This window comes from Anopheles funestus, chromosome 2RL, assembly GCF_943734845.2.
Source record: "Anopheles funestus chromosome 2RL, idAnoFuneDA-416_04, whole genome shotgun sequence".
Classification (NCBI taxonomy): domain Eukaryota; kingdom Metazoa; phylum Arthropoda; class Insecta; order Diptera; family Culicidae; genus Anopheles; species Anopheles funestus.
In genome coordinates, this window is record NC_064598.1 from 100,812,354 (window position 1) to 100,824,895 (window position 12,542).

General features: G+C 40.9%; 1 protein-coding gene and 1 long non-coding RNA gene across 8 annotated transcripts in view; one reads left to right on the forward strand and one right to left on the reverse strand.

The window, feature by feature from the left end:
• Nucleotides 1-12,542, forward strand: part of LOC125764227 (uncharacterized) — a 35,381-nt gene that overhangs the window by 21,881 nt on the left and 958 nt on the right. For all 7 annotated transcript variants that reach the window (XM_049428222.1, XM_049428220.1, XM_049428219.1 and 4 more), the window contains exons 3-7: nt 2,954-3,159; nt 5,486-5,621; nt 5,892-6,025; nt 7,241-7,363; nt 8,894-9,086. In XM_049428222.1, coding sequence (XP_049284179.1) covers nt 2,954-3,159; nt 5,486-5,621; nt 5,892-6,025; nt 7,241-7,363; nt 8,894-9,086 — 792 coding nt within the window. The remainder of the gene's footprint in view (nt 1-2,953; nt 3,160-5,485; nt 5,622-5,891; nt 6,026-7,240; nt 7,364-8,893; nt 9,087-12,542) is intronic.
• LOC125764229 (uncharacterized) overlaps nt 1-12,542 on the reverse strand; it is a 146,717-nt gene that overhangs the window by 6,323 nt on the left and 127,852 nt on the right. The gene's annotated exons all lie outside the window — the stretch shown is intronic.

Below are 12,542 nucleotides of genomic sequence, written 5' to 3' on the forward strand. Positions count from 1 at the left end.
GGAGTTTTGGTTTTTTCGGATTCTAAAGCGTATATCTTTTGATCTGCTCATCGTATTTGCTTGAAACTATCAAGAAAGATGGGATTTCTAGTTGTCTAACTAATACCATTTAGTTGATAATTTTAAAAATTCTTTTTTCTTTTTTTTTGCCGTTCTTATAAATTTTACTCCGTATATCTACGACCGCCTACCCGGGTAGACCATACGATTTGTATGTGATTTTTCAGTTTTCGGATTCTAAATCATGTATAAAGCATATATATTTAGTTTTTCGGGGTTAATTGTAGCCAATTAATCATCTTTAATCATATTTAATTTTTGTGTATTATTTTCGCAACTCTAATAATTTCCACGTAGCTATTATAAACCTCAAATGTTATCATATTACTAACACTAAGTGCAAATATTTCAAATTATTTACATTTGGAGAAATATGTGTTAAATTCAGAACGCGAAGAACAAGCATTTTTTTTTACATAAATAGCAATTTCCTTTATGTTTGGTTCCTCTTGAGGTATCTCGGCTGAAGGTTGTCCCAGAAAACTACCGAAAAAATGAAAACTCCAATATAAATCCTATGGCCAACCCGGTCAGGCGGTCATAGATGTACGGAGAAAAATTTGTAAAAATGCAAAAAAAAACAAAAGGAGAATTTTTAAAATTATCAGCAAAATGATATTAGTTGCACAATTAAAAAATCCATCTTTCTTGAAAGTTTAATGCAAATGCAACGAGTAGATCAAAAGATGTACGCTTTAGAATCCGAAAAAAATGAAAACCTCATACAAATCGTATGGCCTACCCGGGTAGGCGGTCGTAGATGTAAGGGGTATCAATCGAAAAAAATATTTAAAAAATAGTAAAAATAATTTTAAAATTTTTCTTTTTATACGAAATGGAGAAAAACATGTTTTTCTAGGCATTTTAAAAATTTCAAGTCTGTACGACTTTCCTATAAAAAGATATTAAGAAATAAATGTGCAAAACTTACCCAGGTAGGCGGTCATTGACAATAGGGTTAAAGCAATGCCTTGGGCATATAATATTTAACCCAACCATTTGGTGGTAATTATTTTCTGTAACGACATAACCCATAAAGTTCTACACAACAATGTTGGCCGTGTTCACCTCAACAACAATACCGGCATGTAAGGGAAATACGTGCCACAAGGCTGTGAACGAGCAGCTGGCGAATGGCAGTCACATTCCAAAATTACGCTTCACTGAAACCGCTCAAAATCACTTCCACTGCACATTTGCATTCTTTGGCCGTATTAAACCATCCCATCGCACCGTAACAGCGAGATAGGCCTTGGCCGTTGCTGGGCAAGATGGATGAACTAATCAACAATTCCACACGGCAAGCGTGGTTGCCGCTCCGATTCCAACAGGCAACCAGTTTTGCAACAGAATGTCCGAAAAATCTCCCCGAATTCCCCACGTGTTGGAAAATGGGCGCGCGCGTGCATGTATGTGCGCACTAATGCTGTACATATGTTCTCGCGAAGAGGAAAACCTTCCAGTGAAAGGCTTTTAAGTTGGGCCTGATTGTGAATCGTATACAGGCAGCAGCTACCCAGCTGTCGTTCGGTTCGTGGCAACGTGAACAAACAGCGTATAATACAGGCTGGAGCCTGTATGTGTCAACAGTTTCTGTAGCTGCATTTGAAATGCGCGTCCAAAAATGTGTTCACAGAAGGTCTGTCCCACAGTAACAAAGCCTATGCAGGGGAGGGCATGACAGATGGATGAGAAAGAATGGCACGCCAAAGTGTGGCCCAGCTCAGCGTAATGAATCATAAGCTCGCTGTTTGAAATGTGCTAGGACCTCGGCATGATGTAGACTTTTTTGCTACATACATTGCTAAAACCAACATACACACACAAAAAAAAGGTTTTTTTTCTTCTGTTCAGTACGTGCGGTTCCGTCCCTCGATAACTTTAAAACTCATTACCAACTTGGAGTGGGGAACCCCTTTACAAATTGTTATTGTATCGCTGATTCCATTATGAACACTAGCGCGACACTAACGCGATTATCCTAATTGTCTCTCTCATCGGGATGACTCTTTTACACGAACTATAAAAGAAAAACGCACATTTCCAGTAACTCAATAAAGCCTGGCGGCTCCCAAGTGCATTTACAGCACAAGACAACATGGCCTCTTCTTCGCTATAAATGACACTATTAAAGAATAGACTGACACGGAAGCCCAACCCTGAAGTTCATGGAAAGTGAACTGAAACTTTGTAATCAATTTATCTTCTTTAAATTCTGCACCACTACTTGCGAGCTGGTGTGTGTGTGGGTGTGGACATAGACAGGAAAGCGCTATGAAAGAAACTGCCCACAATACACGCTTAAGGGACGAAACGCTTTTCACGAGGAAAAGTTTCTTCCTGAGACGGTGCGACTTTCTGTCTGATAAAGTGGCCTTGGCCCTTTCGTCCGTACGGAGCTGCAATTAATCTTACATTTCATCTTTTTTTATATACCACGTCTTCAGTTCACTTTCATTCCACTACCCCGTTAAAGGATGGTGTTGAAGCTACACGCTTTGGCGCACTTCTGGGAGCAACGCTAGCGCTAAGTAACCCTCTCACAATGCTTTCCACGGTGGAATTTAAGCCACCTGCACAACTACTTTCTATTGCTTTGAATCATCATTTGAAGAAAATGGAACCCAAATCCTTTGTGGCCAGTCCGCGGTTATGTACTTTCGCGTTTAATTCCCTTCCCTGACTGCAGCTGAAAACTTGCCAACAAATGCAACAGAAATAGGAACTGATGATGATGAAACGATGATGAAAGTATTATTTGAAAAGCGGTAATATTGAGAATTGTTGAAATCTTTCGATTCGAATGCGTGGGAAACACGTGTCAAGTCTCGCGGATGGGAGAACAATCGCTTATAATGGTTTTTTCACATTCTTATTGTATCTCTTTTTGCAGAAATATCCGTAGGCTTGCGAAATGTCCGTGTCACGGTACCGACGGCCGTACGAAAAGGCGACTCTGCACATCTTTTCTGTGACTACGAGCTGGAAGACAAGGAACGGCTGTATTCGATAAAATGGTACAAAGGAAAACGCGAGTTCTATCGCTACACACCACAGGAGAAACCATCGATGAAAGTATTCACTGCCGTTGACGTTGAGGTAAGTTTTTCTAACAGCTTTTCTAAAAAAAAAACACGCATTAGTGCAGTTATATCGAAAAAAAGCAATTTAATATGAAGCATGAATCTATTGCGCATACCAGAATATGGGATGTTTGAAACTTGGAAAAAATGCTGTTGGTAACAAGATAACATCGTTTACACTGTTGATGCAGCTCAACAGTTTCCTTTCTGGCTAAACGCTTTCAGAAAGTTATTAAAACAAAACGCTTCTTGCTCTCTTTGTATACAGCTTTCTGACATAACAATGAAACCAGGTTTCAAATCGGATGGAAGTAATTAGTTTGTTGCGCTTCTGCGAAAGCGAATGTTGCTGCGAAGGATGAATGCCTTTGAAGATTGTTATTGTTCCCAGAAGCTGACCCAAACGCACTTGGAAGGTTCATCTTTTGCAAATGTTTAAGAAAAGAACTGTGGTTTATCTTTGAAAGGAGAGTGAAAGCTAGCACTAAAAGTTAAAGCAAATGATTTAATTATGTTTTTTTTTTCTTGTGCAAAGAAAGGTTCGTTTAAGGGTAGGAGAGATTTTTCTAATCAATAATGGGGCGAATGAATCATCGCAAAACCGAACTGATTTGAAAGACAAAACAGTAAAAGACATCCAAGCATTGGCATACACCCAAGGGCCCTCATGATTCCCTCATGAATTTCTAATGCACTCTTGACAACTGGAAATTTGGTTTCGATTCCATCCTCCACAAGAACCGTACCGGTACAAACAAACGGTCGGGGTAGCTAAGGGGTGGAACAGGCAGCATGGGGCTGGTATTTCTAATTTCATTTCAGTCTTGCCCATCATAATCATCCATCATGCGGGCTGTCCGGATAACGATCGGACAACCAAACCAATCTGTTCGGTTCGATCGATTCATCTTGATTGAGAATAATGGTTGAGTGGTCGGAAGCGCTCGGTGGCGCTCACCCTTGGCGTATGGGGATGCAAGCAAACGGATGCTTTGCTATTTTATTCCCCATCTTCAGTTGCTTCGCTTTCGACAGGCACTTCCGCACTTGAGCGTGCTGGCTCTCCGAGCTGTCCGCAGCATTATGAGCGGAAAGTATTTTATTTATCAACATAGCAAAACATGCTCCAGAACCAATAAAAAGCATTGCGTTGCTGCCGGTTCCGTCCATTATTCAGCGATCGTTCTTAAAGTTGTTTAATGAGTGTTCGTGTTTTTATACATTTTTATTACGTGGAAGCCATTGAGCCAAACTTTTATTTTTACCCCTGATGGTCCAGCTGTCAAACGGAAGGCGCCTGTGTGTGTTTTTTTTGTTGTTGCCACGATCCACAACCCGCGGCACCCGTCTGTAGCGAAAACCAAAACTTCCGCTCACGTTTGCGAAGATAAGACGCAAATAATGTCTGTTTTTGTTGCTTTCCAGTCAATAAACAACTGTGATAACGTCCAAAAATGGGGGACGTTTTCGAGGAAGGAAAACTGCACGATCAGCATCCCCGGTGTGGACGTTTTAGCTTTCCCATTTTATGCCAGGTTTCGTTGTGTTTTTTGTGGCAAAAACCAAACAACGAAAACGTTCGAACTGTAGCTTGTGTGAGATGTTTGCGAAGCTTTTGCGACAAATTATTTACATTCGCGGTACACGCTCGTGGCATGGCAGATGGGTAGGGTTTAATGGACATATGCCTGTGTAGAACGCAGAAGCACAACAAAAAAGGGGAATCCAAAAATTGCAATATTTCGTGAAAAGCTACAGCAAGTAAACAAAAAAAATACTTTACCTCTCGGTATATAAACCGCGGTAGGCCAGGTCAGAACGTAACCTCCGTAAGCGGGACGAGATGTTTAGGCTGATATGAAAGATTGGCTCTGCAGCAGGTGCACAGGAAGGATGGAAGGATAAAAAGGATGCTACTGATGGAGATTCCTTTCGCAGATGAGAACGGTAGAAGATTTAGTAGAAGATTTTTTTTGGTAGAAGAGCCAAGCCATGGCAGTTCTTTAGACCCGACCCTAAATTATCTCGTCGATTTATGACGGTTAGTATGTTTTTGTCCGCTCCTCCATTCTTTATTGTGTGCAATATATAAACTTTGGGCGTCTGGTTGATAAAGACGAAACATCCCGAGTCCGAGCCGCAAGTAAATAAATGGCCGAAAGGTGAAGTGTTTCCTCTCGACGTTTCAGGTTTTCGAGTTGAGGGGTCAGCTTAAGATGGAGATTGTTTATTCATCCAACGGTTAATGCTATTTTCTGTTTGTTTACAAAATGCAGCTTTAAATGTCTTTAAGTTTATTAATTTTATTAAAAAATTTGCTTTAAATAAATATCTTATTTCAGCGATCGTTATCGAACGAGAGTAACGTTGTCATAAAAGCACTCGAAACAAATGTGTCGGGAAAGTACAGCTGTGAGGTGTCGGCTGATGCTCCATCCTTTCACACGATGATAGTATCCGGTGACATGGAAGTCATAGGTAAGCCATAAACGAGTTTTTCGTTGCTGTCTACTAATCTATCTAAATAAATTCCTTACGTAGTTGTAAATAGGACGATTATCACTTTTCTGTTAATGTAATGTTTGTAAAATATGATTTTTTAATCAAATTTTTTCATCTGGCGTAGGATTAGCGACCTTTTTCGCTTCGTAAGATTTATCTATTTGATTCTATCATGAAACAATCTATGTACTCTTCTTCCTCAATTACCGCAAATCGGGAAAATGCATGCACGGAAACAAACACCAGAACCGCCGCCGGAAAAACCATCAATAACGGGCCTGCAGGGCCGGTACCGACCGGGTGACATCCTGCGGGGCAACTGCACCTCGATTAATTCTAAACCGCCAGCAAATCTGACGTGGACGATTAATGACGTACCGGTAAGATTTATTGCACCATCATACACACACCCATATCGACGGAATCTCTTGCTGGCCCCCCATCCGTGTGGGGATGATGCGAAAATCACATATTTGCTTCCGACACCACATGCGGTCTATTGATTTAGGGCAAAAACGCATTCATCACCATCGGAGGCATGGGTGGTTGCCATGGTGATTTTTTTTCTCTTCTTATGAAACATGATGTGTTGAGGGATTGCATACTGTTCCGAATTATGACAAAAAAAGGAAAATGAAACGATGTTTTTGATACTGAATGTCGGTAAAACGCCGAGCAGTAAGGATATAAATCGTTTATTTATTACGATTTGTATTTGCTCACCCTAGCACAATCCCTGACATGAAATTTGAAACGTTGCTTAACTGATAACATTACATCTTCTCGGTTCAAAGATATATATCCGTCTGATTTCTATTTTTTTCTCCGGTCTTCTAATTTGTGGTTTAAAAGGGTGCAAAAACCATTCGTTAATCTACCATCGGGGATTTGCTTGTTTTTTCTTCCCACCTCACCAGCATCACCAACGATGTGCGTGAAGTGATGAAAAGCAAACGACTCAATCGGCGAATCATCAGTTTTGCCGCTGGCAATACCATCCCTTTCATGCGCACCGGGTGGCTTTCGGTGGATGGAAATCGAATTTTTCGTAATTTTCATCCATTTCCTACCAACGTGAAGGAATGGTATCGAACGATTTGTAACGATGACAGCCAAAGGGAAGGAGAGAGAGAGAGAGACTGTGTAAAAGGGCAGGTTGAGTCCCCGGACAGACACGAGACGTCAAACACGGTGCGGTTGAAAATCCCATTCGGAGGGAAATTGAATTTACACTTTCCCGCTGTTTACGGTGGGAGGCGAATTGGGTGGGCTTCTTGGTAAACGCACCGACGGCGTTTCGCGCGAAACCGACAGATATGTTCAGGTTTTATTGCTCTGAAGAGTGACGATTCGCTGTCGGCGCCATCGATGAAGATGAGTGCGTTTGAAGAGGCTTTTGTAGATTTCTCACGAAAATTTAATTTCAGCATGATTGAATAGTGTGAGCTTCGGAAGTGTTTTTTTTTTTAATTTAAAGAGATACCGGACAAGCTTTTCGGCGTCTTTTAGGGATGACGCTTAGTTATGAAGCACAGCGAATGAAGTCATATGATTCCTTTTTAAATGAGCTAATTGTCAATTTTTCCCTTCACCAGATAATACCACAATACTACAAACAGTATCGACCGATCAAGGACACACACACGGGGCTGGAAACATCTATTTTAGGAATTAATATTCTTGTTGCTCATGGACACTTCGTTAAAGGAAAACTCAAGGTAAGACTATCTCTCTGAAATGGAATAAACAATCATAAGAATATAATAGACAATACTGCTTAGAAAATCTGGATGTACTATATATCGAGAGTTCCTTGGTGCTAGGAAGGAAACGGCTTTTGGGCATTTTAGACGAACTTTAAGGCAAGAATTTTCTTTTCAAGAACTCTATCCAAAAAGTTGATTTCTAGTTTCCCAGATTGTATTGAATGGCCAAAAGTAACGAAGAACTAGTCTGAAAAGTGTTAGATATTTCCTTCATGAAAATATTATAATCAGTTATACTGTATTATAAATTACATTAAATAATCAGTAAGGGAAAGCCAATTAGTGAACCTATCATTGGCAGGATTGATCATCATATGGCGTTAGTCTAAGAAAAAAAAATAATCAGAAGAAGAAAAACAACAAAGATAATTTATTTGAAGGAAATCTTTGGTAAATGACATCTTCCCTCGTAATTACTTTCACTCTGCAATCCGCACTATTATTTTCATAGAAGAAAACCCCTGCAGAAGAAAACCTGATGAGATTGTAATTAATATTTAACACTACGGTAAATCATCCAGAAGCGTAAAAAAAACCAACAAAATGATGGTGGGATAAAAGGTAAATTAGAAAGTGTACAATAGGTCCTTCCGACTGGGTGACAAATCTCTTCCGGAAGGACACCTGCCCGGGATAGGAGGTGGAGAGAGAGAGGGAGAGAGAGTGCTAGGTTGACAGTGAACTTCTTGAAAAGCATCTTGATGGAAACGTGCGCTACAGGTCAGCCGTGGAAAATGTTATCATTATTCTTTTCACGGCGACATGCAAACCGTAAGGCAAGCTGACAGCCGTAGTAGTATAGTTGACCCGCGGGTTACATGGGACGATTGCTTTTTTTGCTTTACATTTTTAAAAGACAAACAGTACAAACTCTTTCTCGACAGAACCGAAGAAACGAGAAGTAGTAAGAAGTATGGAAAACGACGATTCATTGTCGAACAAACAAATGAAAATGGAACAGAGCAAAGATCCCGATAGGAGTGAGTGCAAACCCGTGAAAGGAAAGGATTCTATCCGGTTGCAGAACAAATGCTGTTAATTAAAAGTTTAATTGATTCAAACAACGGGTACAGCCGGAACCGGAAACTCTCCTGCACTCGTGGAGGAGCGTCAAGTGGAGCAAAGTTCCTTCCGGTACGATTATCCTTTCTTTTTGGCTTACACTCTTACCTGTTCGTATGAGATGGATGCTGGAGAAAGGATACTGCTAATGCTCGGATTTTAACACGTAGCATGCTGGTGCAGTGAACCAACCGGAAACTGCATCTGCTATGGATCAGCTTCCTGCTGATCAACATTGTTTCTTTGTTATTATTTCACCGGCACTGAAGGCCTCTATCATTCATGCTACCAATCGTTGCACCAAGAGCAAACATCGACGATAAGCAAATCGGGTATTTGCTCTACCCCCATGAGGTGTATTTGAATTGAATTTTTATTATGCACGATTGTTTTTTAATTATATCATTCCTTTCTTCACAGCTTAAATGCCAAGCAACAATACATCAGATCTATGACGAGAGTAGCGAATGGTATGTGGAGGAGGATCGACCCCGAATACTGGCGACCGGTTCGTCCAGTGGCCACAATCTCAATCAAATTTATCAACAATCGGTGTACGATGGAGAGCTAACCGATCAAAGCGATATGTACCTAACCGTCAATGGATACAAAGGTAAGAGGATGTAATTTTTAGACCACCCCTGTACCGATCCAACATTGATCTATAGATAACAATTCAAACTTGATCTAAAGATAACAATTTTTTTTAAATATTTGTTTTGATGATTGCATACTTTCGGGCAATCGGGTTTGCTAAACAACTTAAGTATGCAATCCACTGTAATATCTTCTTTGCTTGGTTGATGGAGTATGTTTTATTTTTGCATACTTCCAATATGAAACCTATACACACTATAAATCATATAAGCCGCCCCCCATTTCGTAGATCCACTCCATTGTGCAGGAAAATCCTGTCACATGTTCTAAAAGCTCAACGATTTGTCTTTGCTTCTTAGTAAACCGCATACGATATTGGGTACCTAGTGCCTTTCCCAACCAACCGCTGGACCACCCTGTTGCACTCCGGGTGCCGTACGATTAGGGCTTGTAAAACACATCCAATCGAGAAGATAGTATAACCCACCAGCCAGCTTCGGAGGAAGCTCAATGTTTCACCATATCTGCATTTTATCGCCTCATAAATTCAACCACAGAAGTATGTTAATACAATACCCCCTGAAAAGCTTCGCCATGGGTACCTCTCCGTACCCATGGTCTCCCTGTCTGCTCTTACCACCCGGCTCTATCCCAAGGAGCTAATGCTAATGTGGTGGAGATACGCTGAAGTAAGTATTGCTTTCAACACACCAACCGAAAGGATGCATCAAACAGTGCGCGAGCACGCTCGAGCAACGGTTTTCCAAATTTGGTGAACCTTCTTGTCCTTCTTGAGTTAAACCCGTTGGAACTCTCCATTCATCTCTGGTACCTCAGGCAGGCAGGGTGGGATGCCGCCCTCTTTTCCGTGTGCTGCATACATTCGAAAGTGCACACATTCGTGGTGTACCAGGACCCAGTTTTTGGCTGCCCATTACAAACCTCCGGCATGCCGTGTTCGTCTGGTGAAAGATATTAAATATAAATCATTACCGGAAATGGATACCGAATGGTTGTCCCTGGTGGTACTCAGTCATGCGTGGTTTTCGCACAATGTTTCTGCGGAGGTTTTGAGCGTTCCAGCAGGGAAAGAAGCGCTCTATTCGATCGAAATCTTATATCCAACGCAGAGGAATGTTTTGCTCGGTTATGTTGTGTGCTGTGTGGGCACTTTTGGGGAAGCAAAGAGATTGTGTGAAAAATGGTCACAATAATTCATGTTTCCGTACTTGCTGAGTGTGGTGAAAGCGAGTTTGTTCGGTTTATGTTTGATGTAAGTTTCTACGCTGGCCGGGTGATGCATCACGGCTGGTTAAAAGATTGGTTCAATCGAGCGTGTCGAGAAGATGAGTGGATCGTTTTGTTTGGAAGATTGATTCATCTTCGTGTGGTGAAATGAGTTTTGTGTCTTCTTCAATTGAAATTATAAAGATATTTTTGTTTGAGACTGCTTTAGTCTGATTGTTTTTAAACTATACTTAAAATGAACATTCACTAAGAGATTTTTAAAATCCTACTGAAGCACTAGAAACAGATGCTAGATTTCATTAAAATTCGAAAGAGCCGGAAGATGTATTCCTCAGAAACAAAAGCCTTTATTTGCATATCTCAATATCTTTACTTATGATCGAACTGGATCATCAGAACATAATACAAATGCTAAGTACAAACGCAATTTTGATTCCACAATTGCGATTCTTTTAACCCGATGGCCTTATTTTGTGGGATCAAGTTGTTGCATCGATACCATGCCTTGCCATTGCATTCCTTCCCGCATCAAATAGGCCCTCAGGAATTCTTTTTCCAGAATCTTCTAAACATTCCAGTCCAAATATTCAGACAAGCAATCGGATTCGATTTTCTTTGAATATCTTTCCAATTTTACGTTTCCCGCCTCATCCAATGACCTGAACCATTTCTCTGAGGGAAGCTTTTCTAAACGTCAAAATTCATCCAATTCTTTGCCAGCAAAAATAGAAATAAAGGAACTAAAGCAAAACGGGAACGGACACGATAGATATTATGTGGTGTGCAGTTCAGATGATATAACCTCGTCTTCCTTCCGAAATTGGCATTGGGTTGGATTGGGTTGGGTAGGTAGAAGAACCCGTCTTATTCTTCTGAACCGGAAAACCGAAACTTTGCTGCAGCAAATTTCTGATAGCCCCCCTTTCCGATGCCTTCGAATTGCTCCAATAGATTTCGGACGGGAAGCGTTCCAAGGACTAATAAACCTCGGAGCCTAGTCTAGCTGCAACAGCCAGGAAACCTCGTTCCCGACGGTATACTTTCAGTTCCGAAACTCATTCAACCGGTTCGCCCCCAATCATACCGTTTCCCCGGTTTCTTACCCATTTTTCATTGGCTGTGTGTCCGGTTTCGGTTCGTTCCGGTTGCAAGTTCCCCCCATGCTTGTCGGGGTATCGTTCTGATTTGAGACGCTTTGGTGGAAAATTGTACCATTTATACGCCGGCCAATGAGCAACGGCATCAAAACCGAATACCACCGCTCGATTACAGGCCTCCGGGTAGCAAATGGCGCCCTTGTCTTGTCCTGGCCCGGTGCAGTATACCCTCCGTGTTTCGTGCTCCGAACAACAGAAGTACACATTCCGTCCACGGGGGGTTTCTTCAGTTTTATGGATCATAAGTTTTGCCACAAGCATCCCAATGCACCTCCACGTAACCCAAATCGTAACCACAGCTCCCTCTCCCATTTATTCCTTCCCTCATACAGTGCCCACCCGAGGTCTTGAAGCATCTTTGAAGGTCATTGTGAAAAGGATTCCTCACTGTAATCAAATAACCGGCGCAGGCAAAACATCTTTGGTCAAGTATTTATGATTTGAATTTCCGCTTCCGAAGTTTCCAAAGCCATGCGGCAAGGAGCTTTGGGATAAGATTTCTCCGCCCTTTTGTAGAGCTTGAAGAAGCGGATGTAAATGATCGTACATTTCTAAGCCACACAACCAACAATGGCTGGTGGATGTGGAAAATGATACGGAAGAAAACAGTTTCTTTATTGCGGTGTATTGATAGGAAGCCAATTTGGAAGTTTCTTTCCGGTACAAGTGAAAGAAATAAGCTACTTTTTGTTAGAGTTTGTTATGAATAACAAGTAAATGCTTTGAAATTGAGTTTTCTTCTTAGGGTTAAGTGTAGTTTTCTTCCCAGCAATTTACCTCCCAAAACAAATGCATTATTTTTATTCGTAAATTTGATTAGAAGGTCATAAGAGAAGATAGTCTTTTTCTTCATCTTCTCATTGTTTTTGCATCTCTTAATATGACTGAAATCAGCCCTACATGAAGAGTAAGTTCTTCAGGCAAGATACAGTCCAGATTTAATGCAATACTAAGCTTGTCTTGTTAGAGAGCTAAATTAACACAATTTCATATCCTTATCCTTATATCCTATATCCTTGCATGAATTAAAATACATTTCTTTTCAAATACTAATGTTGTTTTCGTTC